Here is a 21,754-nt window from a genome sequence, read left to right on the forward strand (position 1 = left end):
TTAAAGCAAAATGTTCTCTACACATCCCTTGATATATATTTTCCCCCATTTCCCCCCCGGCCCCCCAAAAAAAAAAAAAAATCCCCTTGTGGCCCCACCAGTCAAAATGTTTGAACACCCCTGAACCAGCCTATACATGTCCATACATGTTAGCCTCTTTTCAGCATTTTTGAAAAAAAAAGTGATTTTAATTCTGTACGACATGAGCGGGGTCGCCGGCAACAAGTCACTCACCTGTCGAGGCACTTGAGCAGTATTGATGTTTTACCCTGAAAGAGGAAGCGACGGTGGCCTTAAAGCAGCGAGCTAGCAGAGAGGCAAACAGTGACTGCGCTGCTATGCACCGGTGCTCCCCACTCACCCCTGCCTTGCTCCCCATCAGAAAGACGCTCCTCTCGGCCACCGGATCCCCTCCTCCTCCACCACCGCCGCCCTCCTCGGCCTCCTCCTCGGCCTCCGTCTTCCGCTGGTGGACGTCGGCCGCCGCCAGCTCCCACAGCGAGGCGGAGCTGGTCGGGGGGGGGAAGAGCCATTCAAAAATATAAACTTTCCTTCCTGGAACAATGTTTGGAAACTGGGGTGGAAATAAGTTCCAGCGTCGCCTCACCTGATGTGCGGCATTGCGCTGGACGGTTCAAACGACGAGAATGAGGCGAAGAAGCCCGATGCGTTGCCTGGGTGACAGCGCTTTTTGATGACGTAATAAGACAGCGCCCGGGTAGCGAGATTTTATTTATACCACGCCCCGAAGTTACTTTGGTTGGTCCATGGGTTGGTCGCTGCAAAGTGTCTCCCTTCTACGTCGAGTGCGCCAACTTTGGTGGCTGAAGGATGTTTTATATTGATTATCATTGATTATCCCCGCTGTCCGCGCGAGAGGAAGGCCCTCGCTCAAATTCAGAAAATTCTGATGTGCCATGTCCAAATAAAGCTCCTTCAAAAATTGAGACTTTTCTGTTTGATATTCCTTATTTCAGAGTAAAGTTTTTTGGGGGGGAATTCCTAATCATCAGTCCACGCTGTAGAGGAATATTGGACTGACAATCAGGGATTCCCACAAAATATCGATCTAAAATCACGGTACAGTGTAACCAAACACGTGACATAATACTTGTATGTTGCCATGTTTACAATTCTCTTGAAATGGAAATACAAAAAAAATATTGCATGAATTACAACGAAATGACCATTCCAATGTCTCTTCCGCTCCCCCTCCCTTTAAACATGACGTCACGGTTGCCTGGGCAGCCGATTAGGCGTCACTGCCGAGCTGCTCTCGCTGCCGCCGCTGCTGCTGCTGCTGCTGTCTGTCGTCTTTAACAGACCGAGCGTCCGTCCCGTCGAGGCGAGACGAGGCGAGGACCCGCACGGCACGGCACGGCACCGCGACGCGCCATGCCGGACTCTTTATGACGGGGCCATAAAGCAGCAGATGTCTGTGGCATCGTTTGGTCCTGGAGGTTATGTAAGAGAGGCAGCAGGACACGCCGAGCCGAGGAGCGTCACTGCTGTTGCTGTTGTTGCTGTTGCCGCTGCCGCTGCCGCCGCTGCTGCTGCTGTTCCAACGCCGCTCGGGTAGCAGCCATCATGGCTGAGGATGACTCCGAGTGGGTTTTGGAGAGCATCGTCGGCTACCTGGGGAGCCCCGAGTGGGTCATACCTGTCACGGACTTCATAGAAAATAAATGCACAGGTAAAAAAAAAAAAACAACAACAAAAAAAAAAAAAAACGCAAGAGGCAAACAGATCGCACGCGATGCTGCAGTAACCTCGGTTAGCGCGCTGGCTAAGCTATGCTACGTTTGTGTGAGCGTGTGTTTACCATCTGTGACGGTGATGACACGCTTCATACACATGTGAAATCTCACGACAGAAGCGTCCGTCATTGTCGGGTGTGTGTTTGCGGGGCTTGATTTGGAATTCGTCGCACGCCATCACAACTGTAACGTTTACAAACGTGAGGCTAACGTTAGCTGCCTTGCATTAAAACTTAATGGCAGCAAGAAATGGTGATTTACGTTACATAACAACTCTACGCGTGGTACAAAATGTTCACAATTGAAGTGCTTTGACAATGTTACTGTGACGTTATACCGTTGACACGGGTGACGTTATTACCATGTTCCTACAAATGTTGTTTAAGAAAGTTTTGAATTGAATTCTTTATTCGAGCATAAAAACACAAATACTGTAAATAAAATAAGAAAAGGAAGAAAGAAAAGTTTATTTGAGCCCTGTCCTGCTTTTTTTTTCTCTTTTTTCTTTTTTCAGTCTTTGATGACGAAGATGAGAACAAGCTGTCGTACACAGACATCCACGTGCAGTACAAGAAGCTGGTGAGTGCAGATATTTGCTTTGCTCGCCAGCAGTGTCCTACTCGGTGCCTCATCAACATTACTCATCACTGGGTTTTTGGATTGCACACTCATCGGCCCGGGTTAACTAAGCTGCTTTGCCTTCGTAGGTGGAGAAGCTGTTAGATAATTACATGCAGGAGGTTGGCATCAATGAGCAGCAGTTTCTGGAGGCCTGCACGTCCCCTTTTGCCAAGTCCAAAACGCTGCAGGTATGTTAAGCCGCCCATCCCCAGCAGGGTGCGTCACACCTCGTTTGTCTGCGGGGGGGTAATCTGAGGGGCGATCAAGGCTGGCGTTGCCCTCACAACTTGGTTATTTTCAACTTTTGGCAGCATCTTTAATGGTCACAAGTCCAGCGTTTGTTTACCTTTAAAGGCTCATGAGTGTCTTCAAATAAATTGGCTGGCTCGAGATCCTGTTAGCGGAATAATCCGAACCCAAATTGATTGAAGATCTCTCTAATGCAACACCAACACTGACGACAAGTCAGTCTGAGGTTGGTGTTTGCTGCGCCGACCAGGCAGCATCACCGCTGCAGTGCACAGTTCTGAGGGACAGGTTTGCGAGCTTGTTCATCACCTGGAACTTTTAAGCTGGTAGTTATTTTACCAATCGTTTCCCCCACTGGACTGCATGGCAGACAATGTGAGGTAGAGCAATGTTTTGTAGGAGTGCACCATAGCTTGGATTCATTATAACGCTTTGTGCACTCATTCTGGCTGAAAAGCCTGGAAGATTGACCTCAGCCAAGTGCCATTGGAGACAAGTAGCAGAACAGTTAAAAGAAGCCACTGAGAACGGCGAAGCAAGAAGAACTGCTTGGCGGTTCCCAGTGGGTTAACATGATCTGCTACAGATGTTTATTGTCTTCTATTAATGGAGTAAAGGCCGTACCAACTACAGACTTAAAAGTTATCTAATCCCATCTTTATTCCTGACAGGTTAAACAATTCACCTCCAGTTGCAGCCTTGGCTGCATTAAAACAGTGCGCGCCTTCATTGCAATCCTCTGGCGATTTGGATCTCATTAATTACCTCTGAGATAAATCATTAATGAGCTGCCCGCATTCTCCCAAAACAGAGATTAGCTGCGGAGGACGTGTGGCATCCAGCACCCGGCCGGTCTCCTCGCTGCCTCTCTGACAGACGGGCCCAGAGTTGAGGTTTAGGAATTTGTTCGCCAGTGCATTGAAAGTAGCGCGGGGGCAAAAGATTTGATTTGAGCCTCGTGAATTTGTCGCGCCTGGCAGGAAGGACGTCTGTGTCGTGATTCTCAGCTTCCGTGCATCCGTTAAAACTGCCTTCCTGAGACATCGAACACTGACAGGCTTCTTATTTCTAACTCCACCAGGCTGGAACCTCTCAATGACCTCGCTCATGTGTGTGTGTCTGTATTGTACCCTCTCTCACAGTCAGTGTTCCAGCCAGTCCTCGCCACCGATGACTTCCAGATGTTTCGCTCCCTGATGGTGCAGAAGAACATGGAGCTGCAGCTCCAGGCCCTCCGAGTCATCAAAGAGAGGAACGGTAGGGAGGCTGCGTCACCGCACACATCTGCTGCCTGCAACCCACAGAAAGCTCCGGATGCATTCAATGACGCGACAAAATCCAATCATATGCCTGCTCATGAGTGTGTGTGTGTGTGTGTGTGCGTGTGTGCGTGTGTGTGTGTGTGTGTGTGTGAGTTCAGGAGCTCTCCCAGACTGTCTGACCGACGGCGAGGACGTGCTGACGACGCTGCAGGAGCAGGAGATGAAAATCCTGCAGGAGGTCCTAAAGTAAGACGCTTGTGCGTTGTTGTTTTTGTTTTGTTTTGTTGTGGCTTGTGATTTGAATGGCTGCGCCACAAAGACCATCGAGCGGAGCTCGTCGGCCGCCGGGCCACGTCGGCCGCATGTGCCAAGGTCTCCTGAAGCCGCTGCCCCTTCGCCTCTAATGGGATTTTGCCGCTGGCAGCCCGATCAAGTGGAACACACTGAGACGAATGAGACCGCGGCTAAGCTCCTTAGGATCCAGCTAATTTAGGTTGGAGGGATTGACACTAAACAAGCAACTGAGAAAAACACTGTTCCCACACAATCCCACCTGTCCTGCAGGGCGGCCCCTTTTAATCACGGCACACTCAGTCCTAATGCGTGCCTGTGCCTGTGCCTGTGTGCGTGTGTGCCTGTGTGCCTGTGTGCGTGTGTGCGTGTGTGCGTGTGTGCGTGTGTGCGTGTGTGTGTGTGTGTGTGTGTGTGTGTGTGTGTGTGTGTGTGTGTGTGTGTGTGTGATGCATGTTTAAATGTTGTTTAACCCACCATGCAGTGAACTGCAGGGGCCTGCTGATTCCAATGTGCAGTGATTCTTTTGACCTCCAGTTGCTGCTGCGCTAAATAAGGAACAGCTGAATTAATAATAAAGTGTTCTATCAATTGGAGCGGCGGGTGCCCGGCGTGAACACCAAGCCCCTGTCCCTCTCTGCACATCAGTACGCGCCGTACTTTTACACTGACATAATGGGCGTATGAGGCTCAATGCTTGGCGGAAGTCTCCGCTAAGGCAAATTGAGCTGTTGGATAAATCAAGTTAAAGGATCTGTGTGTGTGTGTGTGTGTGTGTGTGTGTGTGTGTGTGTGTGTGTGTGTGTGTGTGTGTGTGTGTGTGTGTGTGTGTGTGTGTGTGTGTGTTGGCCCAGTGATCCCCGCTGACCTATGGCACGGCGCAGCCAGGAAACTCCTGCTGCTGGCACCGTCTTATCCTCCGCCCTCATTCATGCGTCCCACCGGCGGCAGGAGGTCAGCCCGTCCGCCCTCTCCGCCCTCCCGCCCGCCCTCTCCGCCCTCTGCCCGTCCTCATCGCGCCTGAGCTGCAACAACACCACCCTCGCGCGCCCACTCGCAGTGATTATTACGGCAGAAATGTGCAACATTTTACGATTGCGAGGGGGGGGGGGGTGAAAAAATTTGAATAAAAATTGTTTTATTTATATGAGCTTTGAACCGTCCGTGATGACAGGCAGAGCTCTGAGGTCAACCAACCAACTGGTGCTGGCAGTGCCCGGGTCAACACTAAAGCGCTGGGGGTCACTGAGCTCCCTGTGGAAATTCCCTGCTGATTTTCTTATTGGTTTAAATTGCTTTCATTTACTGCTTTTATTTACGATGTGCTGCAAAGCACTTTGGTTCAGGATGCTGTGAAGTTCTACACAAATAAAGTGCGCTCGCGTTCACATTTGGCTTCTTCCGCCGACAGGAAGTCGAAGGAGGAGTACGACGAGGAGATGTCCAGGAGGCTGCTGCTGGAAGAGGACGCCGCCTCCAGCTCGGCGGCCGCCAGTCGCCGCGAGCAGCAGCCGGCGGTGGAAAGTGGCGGCGGCCAGAACCGGAACGCGACTTCGGCTTCGACCCCACGGGGGGACGCTGCCCAGGTGAGCCGGAGGGCTGAACCCGCTGGGCGGAGCCACCACACTCTTGGAACCCCTGCAGCTTCACAGTGTTACAGGTCCAGTGCGTAAAGTCTGGCTCGATTTATGATTTTTGTATTGGTAAAAGCTTAATATTCTGCCCGTGAATGCATTAATAAAGATGTATCGGGTACCACCCGAAAAATGAGAATATCCAGTCAAAGTTGTTTTATTTTGGCAATTTAACATAAAAGATGAAAGCAACAAATGTTATTGAGCCGTTCCACGCAAACTGACGTCTCAAGCAGTTCCTTGTTGTCACTTTGCTGATTCAGATTTTCAGCTGATTAAAACCACAAAGCCACAAACTCAGAACATTATTATAAAATTTGAGGGTTTTTTTTAAGCTGCAATTATTATAATATTGATTTGCATATTATTCCTTTATATAATATGTCAACTTCACCTTTTGAGTTGAATTGCAGAAATACTCGCAGTACAATAAAAGTCATTTGCTCTTCCTCTATACAAGGACATACACAGAGCAATCAGGGTCTTGCTCCCAGTCAGCTGCCATCTCGTTGTGCCATTATTTTACGGAAAGCAGCCTGACCGGCGGCCCTGAATACCACACGCGCTGTTGACACACCGGAGCTTTAACTGCAGGCTGGAAGCTGCAGCTGCTATCAGACGATGTTGACGTCACTTCCTTCGGAGCCCCGGCCGTCTCTTGACGTAACGCTGTCTTCAAAATGCTGTTTTGTTTCAATGCCAAGGCCAAAACCAAGGGACACGGCGGCAGCAGCGGCAGCGGCAGCGGCAGCAGCAGCGGCAGCTCTAAAGGCCACAACACACAACTAGTGAACGGAAACACTGCTGCTGATCCCAAGCCGGTATCTTGTCACAGCACATAGACGAGTCGCTCAGTAGCTGCGACCTGCAGTTTGCTGCCCGGTACCAGGATGTGTTCATGCCAGCTTCATATGTCGACTGTGCAACTGGGCATGCGTCAGATTCACATCAGGGACTTTTGCAGTTGAAGTTGGTGTGAACGCATCCTCGCAGCAAACAGGAAGTGACCCTGAGCTCACTTTCAGTTCAATTAGATGATTTAAGATGAATCATGTAGCGTCAGTGGAGGAGCAGTTAGGAAGTTCCACCGTGCTGTAGTGTTCGCTTCCCTTCCAGTAGACCTACAGTGTCTGTCTGTCTGTCTGTCTGTCTGTCTGTCTACTGTATCTATCTGTCTGTCTGTCTGCTGTATCTGTCTGTCTGTCTGTCTACTGTGTCTGTCTGTCTGTCTGTCTGTCTGTCTGTCTGTCTACTGTATCTGTCTGTCTGTCTGTCTGTCTACTGTATCTATCTGTCTGTCTGTCTGTCTGTCTACTGTATCCATCTGTCTGTCTGTCTGTCTGTCTGTCCGTCTGTCTACTGTATCAATCTGTCTGTCTGTCTACTGTATCTGTCTGTCTGTCTGTCTGTCTGTCTGTCTACTGTATCCATCTGTCTGTCTGTCTGTCTGTCTGTCTACTGTATCCATCTATCTGTCTGTCTGTCTGTCTGTCTACTGTATCTGTCTGTCTGTCTGTCTGTCTGTCTGTCTACTGTATCTATCTATCTGTCTATATCTATCTATCTGTCCTGTCTTTCAGGTGGCCGGCACCACGGCGGCCCCTGCAGGCGGAGAGCAGAAGGGCGTGGCCAAGAGAAGCTCCGCCTCCAAAGCTCCTCCAGGTAGAGCCTCTGACCCTCCACCCGGCTCCCTCCTCCCTCCCATCGGCCTCCAGCCAGAACTCTCAGCTGTTTGGCTGCTGTGTGCAGACTGTGGCAGTAACGGCGTGGACCCGCGGGGCCTCCCGGCCGTCAGGGCTCCTCCGGCGCTGAAACCAGCCGACCCGACTGACCCGACCGTAAGCCGAGCGGGTGCAGGCGAGGCCTGGCTGGAGGAGGCGCACAGGGAGGCGGGATTCTCCAAGCCCTTCACAGTGAGTCGCCGTCAGCTGCGTCCTGGACGCCACCGGCACACCGCTTGACTCCACCTCCTCCTCCACCTCCTCCCCCTCCCCCTGCTGCAGGAGCTGTCGGCCTCCCAGCAGGAGGAGCTCCAGCAGAGGGCAGCGTACCTGCGGCAGCAGCGGGACAAGCTGCACGCGCTCAAGAAGGAGCAGCAGAAGTCCAAAGACGGCGGCGGAGCGGCGGCGGAGGAGGCTCCACCCACCGCTAACACCACCGCTAACACCACCGCTAACACCACCACACCGGTAACTACTGCCCTGTGTGTGTGTGTGTGTGTGTGTGTGTGTGTGTGTGTGTGTGTGTGTGTGTGTGTGTGTGTGTGTGTGTGTGTGTGTGTGGAGAGGTCAGAGGTCAGCTGGATGACTGGAAGAGGCCCCGACTTCCTCGCAGAGTTTTACTTTTCCTCGTCTCATTTCACACCAATGATGTAAAACTTGTGTTTTATGTGAGGTCATGATTTCTATTACAGCATTTCTATGATAGAAATGCTCTGCTACCTTTTCTTTCTAAGATTTTCCTCAAAGCTCCCAGATTCCAACTGCTTCTCATCCCAGAATTCAGTGGAGCAACCTCTCAAGAAATAGTCTTTAAAAAAAACACAATTCCGTACCTTTTTTTTTTCTCTCCAGAAAACAGCGCATTTAGCCCTCTGTTTGCAGCCCTCTACAACCTTGTACAGTTTTATCTTCCTTTATCCCTGACTAATACTAAACAAGGTGGTCTGAGGGAGCAGAGCCAATGGGATAGCCTGGGTGGGGGGGGGGGGGGGTTCCCAGTGCCTGTGCAATGGTTTCAGTGCCCTTTGTGACATCACTAAAGACTGGTTTCCAGAAGTGTGCACACAGCAGAGTGACAGCGATGAGAAAGCACCGGGGGGGGCACTGTGGGACCTTTGACCTGTGCTTTTTCTGTTCTTCTCCTCCTCCTGAACTGCTGCTCTGGTTCTGTCAGGAGCTGCTCAGCCAGTCCCATACAAACGGGGCCTGCACTCCTTCTTCTCCACCTCCTCCTCCTCCTCCTCCTCGTCCGGCACAACACTCCACTAACTCCTCCAAACAGAAGGTGATCCATCAGCTGCCCCGGCTCTGATGAGAACACGCTGCACCCCCCGCCCCCCGCCACCCCGCCCTGGTGTTAGCTCGCTGTGTAGCTTCACCGTCTGTAGCGTCTTCACACTTCAGTCTTCAGCCTCCTGCTCTGCTTCCTCCCTGACTGCTTGTCTTCCTGCTCCAGTCTCGCTGACCTTCTGGGCCCAATTTACCTCCATCTGCTTTGGTTTTCTTGCAGTTTTGATCCATTTTGTACAAACTATACACTGTATAGTTTAGCTTTTGTACTGTTTTTTTTAGTGAGCAACAGTGTAGTTTCCCAATTTGGGATCTATCTATCTATCTATCTATCTATCTATCTATCTATCCACACCAGCAGTCAACAGTTTGGACACACCTGTTTCTTCTTTATCTTGACTACTTTCTACACTGTAGATCCACACTGAAGACATCAAATGTATGACCAGGATACGAGGATTAATGTGGCAAAATAAAAATTAAAAACCTGAATATGGTATGTTAGCTATATTTCATATGAAGGGCGGCCATTCTAGATCATCTAAAATACGAAACGTTGAAGTTATTTTACACCTTTTTGTTGAATACAGATTCCATAGGTGTTCATTCACAGTTTTGATGCCTTGAGTGACAGTCTGCAACGTCAGTATGTCATGAAAATGAAAGAAAAACCATTTAAATCAGCTGGATGTATCCAAACTGTAGGCTGGTCATCCACCCATCGTTAGCTTCCTTTGGCGTTCTTTCTTTTGGTCTGCTTACTAACCCTCCTCAACGCTCTGCTCGCTCTGCACCAGGAGGCGTCTGCCGAAGAGAGGAAGAAGCTCCAGAAGAGAAAACATCTGGCCGACAAGCTCAAAGAGGAAGTGATTAGAAAGTAGCTCCGCCCCTCCCCCCTCCCCCCACCCGCCCCCACACCTCTTCTTCCAGCTCCAGTATTTCCCACTGATCTGTGCTCCGTGGGCCTCCGTGCCGCCACCTGGCCGAGCCGCCCGCTGGGCCACGGCGGTGCTTCTTTCCAGAGGAGACGGAGGGAAAGAGTACCAGGTCTTCCTTTCTCACTGTTTTTTGACTCCAGATGGGGGGAAAAAAGGAGCGTCGACACTAAAACAAAAAAAAACAAAACAAAAAAAAAAGCCTGGTCAGGACGAGTGATCATCGCTGGGCACGGCCATTATCCAAAGCACTTCCTGGTTGTCGTTTTGTGCACTACGTCTACTACACAAACACTCTCACACACACACACACTGAGCATCTGAGTCACAGGCAAAAATACAGCGCTGGATATTTAAGGTCCAATAAAGGTCATATTTTCATGTTCTTTAGTAGCCTTGCATTGGGAAACATTCTACAGAGGACATTTAGCCCGCTGTTTACAGCCTTCCCACAAAACACTTTCCTGCTAAATCTATGCTCTTGGAACCTTCCAGACTTGTGGAAGGCGACAAATAAAAAAAACTGGTGGTCTCACAGAGGGAGCAGGGAGAGCAACCGGTGCCCTTTGTGACATCACAGAAGCAAGTGATGGGCTCGTCCCATTTCAGGGCAGTTCAGCGGAGAGCATTGGTGAGTTGTGGTGGATTCTGCACGACTTGGCTTCTCTAAAATGTGCGTCTGTGTGCAAAAACCTCACGGCGTTGCCGATCAGATATCGCAGAAATCCAAACTTTGGTTTTGCAGCGTCCACTTTGATTATAGCGCAAAATCCACCGGGATTTCATTTTAATGCTCAGTGTAATAATACGCAGCAAGCGGTGAGCTACAGAAATGAGTTTGGACACTCAGGTCAGCGTCTCGCAGGGAGACGGCGATCATGTGACCTTAGATAGCACAAGCGTAACGCTCTTCTGTTCCCACTGGTGTTAGCAGCGTTCCTGCAGGGGGGGGCCTGAGATTTCCTTCCCTGGGAGAGTTGGGATAGCCACGCCCCAAACTCTTCTGATTGGTCCCCGCAACGACTCGTTTCTACTTTTGGCTCATCGCGCGGATTTCCCATCGAGTGCGCTACAATGCACCACCATCGGTCACTGAGGGAAAACGAATCCCCTAGTGGTCGTTTAAGGTACATCGTTTAGAATTGTCAACGCTGCGAGCGGCTAGGAAAAAAGTACAAAGGATTAACAAAGCAGTACGGAAACACAATTCTTTTTTTTTTAGCCACCTTATCTCGTAAACAGGAAAGAGGAAATGTCTGTAAATCACAGCATTTCTTGAAACTGAGGCTGATATTAATATTAGTATGACAAGACTGCGCAAGGGAACACTTTGAAGACAATGCGGACGTGAATAACAGCGCTGGAGTTTCAGAACCAGAGTGAAGAAACGGCTCTGGAGTTGGGCTTTATGTTCCGCACACACGCTTCATATTGTTCCAAGTGAACCTATGGTGCAGACAGTCAACACGATTATCCTTCAGCCACCACAGGTGGCGCACTCAAGGTAGAAGTGAGAGACTTTGCAGGGACCAATCAAATGAGTTTGGGGCGTGGTTACCCCGGTCTCCTCCGTGGGAAGAGACCTCCCGCCGGGGACCCAGCAGGTTGCATGTTCCCATAGCTAATAACACTGTAGCAGCTCATCCAGCACAGGGGGCGCTGTGGACAGTAACACCTTTATTAAAAAGAAAGGAACCAGTTTGTTGCTTTCTACAAAGAATCAAGTACTTCACATATGCTGTTTAATAAATCAAATTTTATAAAAAAGAAGAGAAGAATGGTGTTTTTTTGGTGCGTTTTGAACACATTTCCCCAAGCAGCAGCTTTTCTTTTCTTGTGAATAATGCAATAAAGCAATTAATTAAAAAAAAAAAAAAAACAGAAAATGTCAGTTTGCACATCCGCAGCAGTAAAAGTTATTGTGATTTTAAGATTTCAAATCGTCGGTGCTTACTGAGAAAATGTGGAAACTAAAAAGGAAGGCGTATTCACAAGTTCATCGTCAGGGTCACATTTAATTTCAAAACTTATCAAATAAACTCATTACAATGTTAAGAATGGATAGTGGTAGTAAATGCACTTGGAACAATTCGATTAAAAAATAAAATAAAAACAAAAACAGTCATTTGCAGGAGGGTGACGCCGAGGAGGAGGAGGAGGAGACAGTCGGCTACTGATTGGCTGCTCGTGATCACAACATTCTCACTCGTTCATTCATTCTCCTGCACAGTCGACCAGCCGCAACATCTCCAAGGCTGCACTACGTCTTGATATGGCAAATTGTGTTGACATTTGACTTCCTTCTCTGTTGTTGTGCTTTGTGGCGAGTCGTGGAGAGAAGATACGACGGGCGAAGCGTTGTCAACCTGAGGATGTAAAAACCCGACGTTGGCTCAGAACAGGTTCACCCCAACACTGCTGCTGCTGCTGCTGCTGCTGCTGCTGCTGCGGCTCTTCTTCTTGACGGTGGCAAATCAAATTATCTTTTAGTTTCCCGAGGAGTCGGATCCAGACCCAGTCCAATCAGAATTCATAACAACTGTGGATGAAATAGAAGTATTTAACCTACATTTCAAGAAAAAAAAAAAAAAATCTGAAAATCTGGACCTTCAGATTAAAGCTCCTCAGACTTGTTCTTTTTTTTTTTTTTTTTTAAAAAAAAAGCCTTCATAGCCCAGTTGAATTAGCGGCGTGTTTGGTAATAATGACTCTTGAGGTTTCACCAGCTGGCAGTGTTACACTTCAACAGATGAGATGGCCAACAGCTTGGAGCAGTCTGCACACACCGACAGCTCAGGTACGGGCACCCGGTTAGGACAAAAAACAAAACAAAATGTAATAAAAATTAAAAAAAAAGGGGGGGGGGGCTACATGTGCATCTACATGGGGGTTCCAAACCCCCCCATCCACTAAAATACAAAACTCCAGACATCCTCAAAATGTTGGCTGCAAAAAAAAAACTTCTTTACTGCACTGTAATTATCTTTTTTTTAAAACCAGCATTTTGCAATTTCTCTGAATTTTTTACAATGACTCAAATGGACTGGACTCAAAAGAGTGAAACAGTGACCCCATCCTCCCCACCCCCCCAACCTGTTTGTGTGACAACAACAGAAACGCACTGCTCGCTCAGTCGCTGGCTGGGTGGGCGGGACTTATTTTGGCTGCGCTCTTGAGAATCAGCGCCGGCAAAATAAAGAAAAATTCTGTACAGTATTTCTTAACAAAGTTGTGGGTCGCAGCAGTTTGCAGCAGTCCGGTGTTTTTGTGTTTGTTGCTGTGTGTGTGTGTGTGTGTGTGTGTGTGTGTGTGTGTGTGTGTGTGTTGTCGCCCCCTGCCAGTGTCAGTCTGCAGGGTCCTGCTGCTCTGAGCCGCTGATCTTCTCGTGTTGCCGTGCGTCGCCTCCCCCTGCACGTCTCCACAAAACATTTTCAGTTTTCTAATCCCCGCCCCCCCCGGTTCTGCGGTGGAAGGAGGAGGAGGGGGGTGGGCGGGGCAGGGTGTGGAGGGGGGGTGTTGGAGAGCACGCGCTGCCTTCAGCCAGTCAAGCTTACTATGATCTACGAGGGCTAGTCCTGCTAGCCTGACTGGCCTGGGTGAACAGTACATATGCTGGCTGGCTGGCTGGCTGGCTGGCTGGTTGACCTCTGACCTCCGGGTGGGGGGGTGGGGGGGGTTCAAACTGGACTACAGGGACGCAGGGTCGACGAGGACGTTGCTCTCGTCCCGCAGCCTCCAGGCTGCCGTTGCTATAGCAACAGAGCAGAGACAGGAACCACGATTGGCACTGCACCCCCCCTCCCCAGCCCCCACAAACCCCTCCCGCCCACCGCCACGCCACTGCAGCTCCTCCGGCCGGGGGAGGGAGGTCAGATGTGAGAAAGCAAAAGTTCTATCAAAGAGGAGGTTGAGGAGGTGGAGGAGGAGGGGGAGGAGGTATGACTTTCAGAAAAGGGGTTTCTCCTCGAAAGGGAAGACGGCGGAACTGTGAGTCTCCCGCAGAAGGTAAAAAGAGAGCGCAACAAAAAGAGAGGGAGAGGGAGAGAGAGAGAGAGAGAGAGAGAGAGAGAGAGAGACTTGTGTTGGAGAGGAGCTCAGCGTCTCCCTCCACCAGCAGGAGAAGAGGAGAGAGAAGAGGAGTCGAGCCTCCGCTGTCTCCACGGAGTCCACGTCAAGCAGCTGACGGGGGGTGGGAGGGAGGGGTCTGTCCACGGCGACCAATCAGAGGGAGGGTGGAGGGTCTTAGGAGCTGAGGCGGGCCCTCTTCCTGGGAGTCTGCTCCTCCTCCTCCTCCTCGTCTTCATCGTCCTCGTCCTCGTCGTCTGGATAATCCACCAGCCCCACCCGGGCCGTCTGAGGAGGAGGAGGAAGAGGAGGAAGAGGATGAGGTAGTTGGACAAGCAGTCAACACACTGAGCACCAGCGACAGGAGGAAACAGCTGCATGTGGTTGATAGGAACCAACTCGTCTCCTCGTCACCTGATCGCTCTTCAGTCCTCGCAGCAGCAGCAGCAGCAGCAGCAGCAGCAGCAGCAGCAGCGTGGTGACTGAGACAAACATTGTTTTACTCCTGCATCTGCTCAGGGTGAATGCTGCGCTCCATCTTCAGGAAACAGTCTTAGATTCCCCTCCTGTGACGGTTGTGCGTTTGGCTTTTAGCACCGCTGCTAACTGATCCTGCTGCTGCTTCCCTGCAACTCCTCTGTTACTGCTGCCAGCCTGCTCCCAACATCATGTCCAGCTTTGCAGGAGTGCAAACCACAAAATGTGAAAGTGCTGCCATCATGAGGTGAACTGAAGTACTGCAACGTTAACTTGTCGGATTAGCCAATAGCTGAAACAAGCTACAGACCGCTTAAAATGAGTTGAAAGACCACATTTGGCCCACGGGCCAGACTTTGGAGCCCCTCTCTCCCTGCTCTACATCGTGATAATGCGTCTGCTGCTGCTGGCAGACAGGTTGGCTCGTCAAGCTAACAGATCAGCTTCTACTTCAGCTGTGTGTGCGACTGACCTTCATGACGGGTGTTGCAGGCAGAGTGACGGTCTTGACGGCCAACGCCGAGCTGCTGTTGGCGGTGGCGGCAGGCGAGGCCGGCGGGATGGCGGCCGCCTTGACGCTGTTGGTGGCGCCGTTGGCCGCCCCTGCTGACACAAAGCGGAGAGAGTCAGACGAGTCGACGCAGCCTGAAGGAAACATCGTGGTGTCAGGCTCCGCCCCCGCAGGCACGTTTTACCTTTTTTGGCTTCCATGTACTTGCCGTAGCTGTCCGCGAAGTCGTCGTCGATCTGGCTCTTCTCCACGGCGTCGGCGTCGTCGTCGTCGTCGTCGTCGTCGTTGAACCACAGCTCCTCGTCCTCGTCTATCGACCTGGCGTCTCGCCGGTACCTGCGGGAGGAGGCGGGAGGCGGTGACGAAGAGCGACGGCAGCGAGGAGCCGAACCTGGAACACCGCTGAACTGGCGGAGTCTCAGCAGACGACTTCTACGTCCTTAAGACAAAGCTGCGCCTCAGTTTACTCAACGGGACTCAAATTTATTCCAAAAAAACCAAAATTTCAATAATTTTTCAATAGTCTTTTCTTTCATTCTCATGACTATTGACATTGCAGTTTCTCACTGAAGGCATCAAAACTACGCATGAACACGCATGTGTCAAATAACTCAAAAACGTTTTGATATTTAAATTCCTTAAGACAGCCGCCTTACATAAGGTTATTGAAGGTGTTTTTCTTTGCTGCATAATGACACATATCTTGCTCATATATTTGATGTCTTCAGTGTCTGTCTGCAGTGTATAAAGTTGTAAAGATAAAAATAAATAAATAAATAAAAATTTGTTTGCCCAAAGAAGGCGCGACCCAATCAAAACGGCTCCGCGAGCCACCAGTTGGGTGCTCGCTGCTCGGACCCACCGACCTGCTGAGTCTCTGACTCTGTCTGTCCTTCTCCTGCTCGTATCGGCCCTTCAGCCCCTTGAAGGTCTGGACGTACTCGATGGATTCAAGTGCTTCGTAGAAGTTGTCCACGATGTGAGCGATGAGCAACTTGATGTCCTCCTGGTGACGGAAACGGCAAAGAAATGACTCTCAGTCGCCAAGACACAGACTGTAATGCTGCCCGACGTCTCGCTCGAGGTCGTCCGTCCGTCCCGTCCGTCCGTCTGTCTGTCTGTCTGTCCACGCACCACTTTGATGAACTCGAAGAGCTCGATGATGGCCGAGTTGAGGAGGTTGTATCTGGTGCCGTTGTCCAGCAGGGCGTTGATGACGGGCTCAAACAGGTTCCCTTTGATGATGTAGCGGTTGTAGTACTCGTCCTTCAGGCCGATGATCCTGCGCATGAAACGCAAAGCACCTGGAGAGAGAGGGGGGGCGGGCGAGAGAGAGAGAGAGAAAGAGAAAGAGAGAGACAGAGAGAGAGAAAGAGAAAGAGAGAGACAGAGAGGGAGAAAGAGAAAGAGAGAGACAGAGAGGGAGAAAGAGAAAGAGAGAGAAAGAGAAAGAGAGAAAGAGAGAGAGAGAGAGAGAAAGAGTATTTAGCCAAGACTGGACTGACTTACTAATGTACCTGTACAAACTGCTGTGTGCTTCATGTATATTAAAAGGTCCAGTGTGTAAAGTTTGACTTGCTTTAAGAAGCTGAACATCCTGACCATAAATACATTAATACCAGTGTATTCTCGCAGTGCAATAAGTCATGTGGTTTTCCTACCCATAGATTGGTTCTCATATAGATTAGAATGAGCGTTAGAGCCGTTTCTGTGTATGTGCGTGTGTGTCATTGTGAAATTGGTTAACTGTGACAGTAGATGGCGCTTGTGTCAAGCCAGGTGAATCTATTTAACCCGACAGGTCATCGGGTTACAGGTGGGAGAAGCAGGACGTTTTTTGACCGCTATTAGTGGCAACTCTGAGGCTGTTTTCTGTTGATTTACACCTCGTTATTAGTGCATAAGTGTGTGTGTACACTGTGTGGAAGAGGCAGTGGATTAAGAGTGTGCAATAAATATTTGTTAAAATGCACGGACGTTTGGATTCTTTTTATGGAGCCGCCACAGACGATGCGTCAACTACAGCTCCCGGTAACGGCGCCTCGGTGACTTGGGTTTACTCGGTGAACCCGAGTCACTACAATCAAGGATGCGGCGGTACACTTTTCCCACGATTCGGCATCCTTCACGGTTTTCGGACCACGGTAACGGTAGGATTTCAATGTAGAATTTACCTTAAACATCTATATAAAAGCATAAAAACTATAAAGTTTATGACTATGCAATAAAAATGAACAAAGTTTTGGCTGGAACAAGGAGCCGCCGGTCGTCAAAAAGTACACACAGAACAGGTTTGCTCCCAGTTATCTGCTATCTTGAACCAGCATTTTCAAAGGAAGCCTGCGTGAAAATGCCCTCAATAGGAACCATGCTGTCACTCCTTCAGAATTTGACACACTGAACAGAACAGACATCCTGGCGGTCTCACACCTGACAACACACTAGCGGAGCGAGCGGTGGGTTGGCCACTGTGCGTGACTCAGTTCAGGCGTGCGGTGCGGTGACTTACAAAGAGCCAGGAAGGTGTGTTTGGAGTTCATGAGCACGAGCACTCTTCTGAGCAGGTCTTTGTTCATGATGTAGGTCTTGATGTGGTACGTGTGGTGCTCCACGCAGAAGGTCAACAGCTCCAGGATCAGCGCCAGCAGCTGCGCCGTCTGGAAGTTGTCTGCAGGAGGACGAAGGCAAAGCTTCTTCAGGGTCTGAACGAGTTCGCAATCGCACAACGGCTCAGCCACCAAGACAGCGAGCGCACAAACTTAAACCAAGTCTGAAATAATTCCATCGTCTGCCCCAAGAATAAGCAGGTAACAGACCATTGTGACTGGACTGGACTTTACCTGGACAGACTGGGTTGATCTTGGTTGATCCCTCCTGCAGATCTGAGAAAAAAAAGAAAACAAAAAGAATGGTTGGTGAACACTCCATTATCTGATAGAACCCATCAGCAGAAACACTGGATTCCACTGTCAGCCCACCTTTTGAATTTCTGTCATGTGCTGCCAACAGAGGGGCCGTCAGGACATGCATGCAGTACTTGTAGAAGAAACTCAGAAATTCTGTCTTCTCAGTTTTCTGGAGGAAAGAATAATGAGAGAGAGAGAGAGAGAGAGAGAGAGAGAGAGAGAGAGAGAGAGAGAGAGATCCGACGTGTCAGTGTTCCTCGATTTGCAAAGAGAACTTTTAGTGCGAGAGAACTCAGCTCTTAGATAAAAAGAAACTTTGAAGTTAAAACCTTCTTCGCCTCGTGAAGCATCGAGCATTCATTCTGGTTGTTAAAGCCGAATGTTTTCCCTGACGGACGGCCGTGCTTACATTAGTCGACGCCAGCATGTTCTCTGGGTCGATGAGCGTCCTGAGCAGCCCCATCAGCTGGACGGCGCCTCCCAACTCGGGGTCAGAGTCACAAATCATCTGCTTGATGACCACGTTGATCAGCAAGACATCCTGGAGAAGGGGGGGGGAGGAGACGACATTTAGGTCCAACGGCAACGTGAAAGCAGGCAGGTCCAACACAGGAGAGGCCTCGCCAGACTTACATCATCCGTCTGCTGTGGTTCCTGCATGACAAACTCTCGGACCATGGAGGGGCTGAATTCCACCAGATAGGAGAAGATGTCAGTCGCTGCCGCTCTCACCTGCAAGTCGTCCATGCCCTGGACAAGACACAGAGGCACCAGAGGGTTTAAGACAAACAATTTCCAGCTGGTCAACGACTGCATGAACATAAAGTGAAATTAAAAACCGCTGCGTTTAAACTCAAACAGGGGTCAGAACGCACCATGACGATCTCGAGAGCAGGCAGGATGCCGAGGTTGGCCAGGGTTTTGAAGAAGGCGTCCCTGTTTTGTGGCTGCAACGTTTGTGAGAATGCACAAAATTCCTTGACGAAGTTCACCTGAGGAAGAAATAGGACAAAATATTACTGAACGTGTCTCTGTGCAAAGTTTGAATCATAAGATCCATGAACAAACAGAGAAGTTGGTGAAACAAAGAACGACTCTTTGAATCATTGTATTTCTATGCACCTCCATTACACCACTACATATACATCACAATATATACATATATTATAAACACCAAGGATTTGCTTTATGCATTACTTACCAGCTCTCTCCTTTTACTGTCGTCGGTGGCTTCATCTGTGAGCTGTGCAAAGACCTCCGTGAGGAATTTTTCATCGTCCTGGTCCAGCCAATAAAGTTACAAAAAAAACAAAAAAAAAACAAGCAGAAGGAAAACAAAATGTGATTAAATAAGGATAGAAAAAAAACAGTCACGTTCAGCCCTTATTAAATGTTTAATCTGAAAATTCTTAAGTTTATTCACAACTGATAATTCTCTGTATTGTCTCCCACCCCTAAAGCGTCGAGCACAGCAACTACAAAGTAGATTTGTACTGATGTGTGACATGATGAACTGAATCTGGTCTGGAGACAGGGAAACTACTAAAAGCACCTTAATGGAATAAAACAGAGACTCTGGTGAAGCCCGATGCCTTTACCTGCAACATACTGACGATTTCGACCTTGTTGAAGAAAATGAACGACGTGAGTGTGGACAGGAAGTTCTCCTCGAACACCGATGGCGTGGGCAGGATGATGTCCTGGATGTACTGCACCCGGTAGGTCTGATGGATTTTTTGCCGCAGCTCAGAGTCCGTAATGGGGATGACCTCCTTAAACTTGGCCGTCTTTGTGAGGAACTCCCGGTGCCGCTTGGGCTGAACTAGCGCCGGGTCGTACTCCAAGCAGCCCACTACATCCATGATACAGTCGTCTGAGAACATCACCTCAAAGAGGGCCGCCTTGTTGAGGAACAACACGCCTCGAACGATCTCATAGAGATGGTGCAGGCCTTCCCTGTTGTCCAGGTCCTCGCATACTCTAAAGAGGCCCAGGAGTTTCTTGATGTAGCCCTCGCTCACCAGAGCCAGAGCCAGTTTTTCCCTCCTAATAGGCGACGACAGAACAGAGGTGACCAGGTCGGCAATCTCCTCGAGTCGGCTGAGTTCACACGGAGGGAGCTCCACCAGGTGGCTGGTCTCCGGGATCTCCTCAAATCGCTCCTCTTCGGACTCGTCGATGGGGTCATGGGTGATGTCCAAGGCAGGATCTTTCCCTTGCACCTAAACAGTTAGAAAGGCATCGTTAATGACTGTCGCAGCAACCGCTGGCTATTACAAACCTTTGCTTTGTGAGGTTCGGTAATTTTAATGTTACCACATCTCAATCTCCCCAGTAAGCCGATTACTTTATTAAAAATATACAGCGCTTCAACAATGAGGCCTACGTTACCTGGCAAATCTTCTCCCAAATCTCATCGCAGCCAGCCTTTTCCTGGAAACTCAGGGCAAGGTCAAAATTATCAGCTTCAGACCAGACAATCAGCGTGTCCTGGGAGGATACAGAGAGCAACTTTAAACTGTGGAAAATACTCATTTCATTGTCTGGAAGAAGAGGAGAAAACCCCTCTGAAAGTCCCGCTATGTGCAACTTTCTCTTCTATTCTTTACGGCCATACCCAATGATGTAATTTTCTAGATTACAAGACATGCTGTATTTGCAACAGGGAAGGCTGTGTTTAAACAATTCCAAATCCTCCTTAACAGTCTTAGTTTAATCAGAACTGCTTTCTAATTCTACAGAGGTTTTTAAAGTATCAAGGCTTGGAAGATTCTTACCTGTTGTTTCTGATATGCAGTGTTGGGGCTGATCTTTGACTCCAGAAGTAGAGATCCTAGGACACACGGAATTAACATTATTGTTATTATTTATAGTGTTGCACATTTCTTGAAGATTACACGCGTAGGGCTTTGCATCCGTCTGGCTGCGAGTTCATAATGTCAGAAAATGTAAAACGCGTGCTGGGGGTAAATGACACAAGGTGGAAGCAATATGCACATTGTTTTCTGGGAGCGCTGGTCTAACGAGAGTAAATTATACTATTATTCACATTTAGAGTTGGAATTTTACACATCTGACTGATCACTTCAATACAATAACAAGCACACAGTCATCATGTTTGGAACAAACTAGACTTTGAAGGCCCTCCACGGTTGTGCGGTCAAGACAGACCAACAGGCTAGTTAGCCGCAGCGAGCTAGTAGAGCTAGTAGAACTTAGAGCGAGTAAAGGGGAAAACGAGACTATCGGATCATGAGATATTGACAATCGATAGCACTGAACAGAACAGGAGATTCGGGACGACTTAAGTAAACACTACTTTTAACAGAGGAACATTGTCCAAAGAAGCAATGGTATGCTACTGCTAGCCACTAGTGCGTCAGTACGGCTAAGCTAAGTGGGAACTTACCGTCTGACTCGGCCCGAACTAACAACGAGATGCCCTTCAGTCGTTCAACGAATATGGACGAGACGTGGCCGGTGCCCCGGTCGTCCCACTGCCGATCTTCGTTCAGCGTGTAAACTTTAACTCGCCGCCGAGTGTCCGACATTGTTCGCCGAGTCGGAGCTAGCAGGCTAGCAGGCGGCTAACGAGCTGCTATAGCCTCACGACGTTTGATGTTTTCCTACCCGCTACCTGTTAACTGCGCTTCCACCGGCATGTTACGAAACATGCGCGTATGGACAAGACTGGAGGTGGCACCGGGATATGAAAGTAGTTATTTGGTAAACATGGTGCGTTCGCGGACAGAAGCAACTTAAAAGACAGTGTTGGAAAGTTTAAAAAAAAAAAAAAAAAAAAAAAAAAAAACCCAGACAACACGGCAACTCTCAAGGCCTCCTTGCTAACGTCCACAGAGCGCCATCTTGTAATTCGATCTTGTGTTCTTTTTCTTCTTCGACGTCAATCAAGCGCGAACTGCCACCATGCCTCCTCCCCCGAACGCCGCTTCAGCCAATGGGAAATGGGCCGCAGCTCAACAATTTCTGTGCGCCCCCTAGACGGAAGAGTCGTCAGGACAGCCGAGTTCATCG

At 49.4% G+C, this 21,754-nt stretch overlaps 3 protein-coding genes across 7 annotated transcripts in view; 1 reads left to right on the forward strand and 2 right to left on the reverse strand.

The window, feature by feature from the left end:
- Positions 1–971, reverse strand: part of dync2li1 (dynein, cytoplasmic 2, light intermediate chain 1) — a 7,421-nt gene extending 6,450 nt beyond the window's left edge. The window contains exons 1-3 of the mRNA XM_076046295.1: positions 608–971; positions 362–509; positions 235–269 (exon numbers count right to left, since the gene is read on the reverse strand). Of these exons, the coding sequence (XP_075902410.1) occupies positions 235–269; positions 362–509; positions 608–621 (197 nt within the window). The 5' untranslated portion in view covers positions 622–971. The remainder of the gene's footprint in view (positions 1–234; positions 270–361; positions 510–607) is intronic.
- Positions 972–1,273: 302 nt separating this feature from the next.
- Positions 1,274–10,146, forward strand: cfap36 (cilia and flagella associated protein 36). Of its 4 annotated transcripts, XM_076046233.1 has the most exons (12): positions 1,274–1,693; positions 2,272–2,336; positions 2,465–2,566; positions 3,770–3,884; positions 4,048–4,135; positions 5,592–5,766; positions 6,519–6,635; positions 7,395–7,476; positions 7,564–7,727; positions 7,818–8,003; positions 8,710–8,820; positions 9,623–10,146. In XM_076046233.1, the coding sequence occupies exons 1-12, from the start codon at positions 1,588–1,590 to the stop codon at positions 9,704–9,706; spliced, it is 1,395 nt and encodes a 464-aa protein (XP_075902348.1). In that variant the 5' UTR covers positions 1,274–1,587; the 3' UTR covers positions 9,707–10,146. The 4 variants fall into 4 exon arrangements, with proteins under 4 accessions (XP_075902348.1, XP_075902349.1, XP_075902350.1 ...); XM_076046234.1 differs by lacking the exons at positions 8,710–8,820; positions 9,623–10,146 and adding an exon at positions 8,100–8,700 and having other exon boundaries at positions 1,275–1,693; positions 7,818–8,033; XM_076046235.1 differs by lacking the exon at positions 8,710–8,820 and having other exon boundaries at positions 1,276–1,693.
- A 2,194-nt stretch (positions 10,147–12,340) lies between these two features.
- Positions 12,341–21,612, reverse strand: ppp4r3b (protein phosphatase 4, regulatory subunit 3B). 2 transcript variants are annotated; one of them, XM_076046231.1, is made up of 16 exons: positions 21,129–21,612; positions 20,497–20,552; positions 20,111–20,209; positions 19,318–19,941; positions 18,921–18,998; positions 18,595–18,711; positions 18,353–18,469; positions 18,129–18,260; positions 17,792–17,888; positions 17,654–17,695; positions 17,323–17,481; positions 15,948–16,117; positions 15,680–15,819; positions 14,998–15,149; positions 14,775–14,908; positions 12,341–14,113 (listed from the first exon to the last, which is right to left on the reverse strand). In XM_076046231.1, the coding sequence occupies exons 1-16, from the start codon at positions 21,268–21,270 to the stop codon at positions 14,003–14,005; spliced, it is 2,370 nt and encodes a 789-aa protein (XP_075902346.1). In that variant the 5' UTR covers positions 21,271–21,612; the 3' UTR covers positions 12,341–14,002. The 2 variants fall into 2 exon arrangements, with proteins under 2 accessions (XP_075902346.1, XP_075902347.1); XM_076046232.1 differs by having other exon boundaries at positions 14,775–14,905; positions 21,129–21,610.
- Positions 21,613–21,754: the final 142 nt, after the last annotated feature.

This window comes from Nelusetta ayraudi, unplaced genomic scaffold (assembly GCF_046127955.1).
Source record: "Nelusetta ayraudi isolate G7.1 ecotype Tasmania unplaced genomic scaffold, CSIRO-AGI_Nayr_v1 ptg000089l, whole genome shotgun sequence".
In the NCBI taxonomy this organism is placed as follows: Eukaryota; Metazoa; Chordata; class Actinopteri; order Tetraodontiformes; family Monacanthidae; genus Nelusetta; species Nelusetta ayraudi.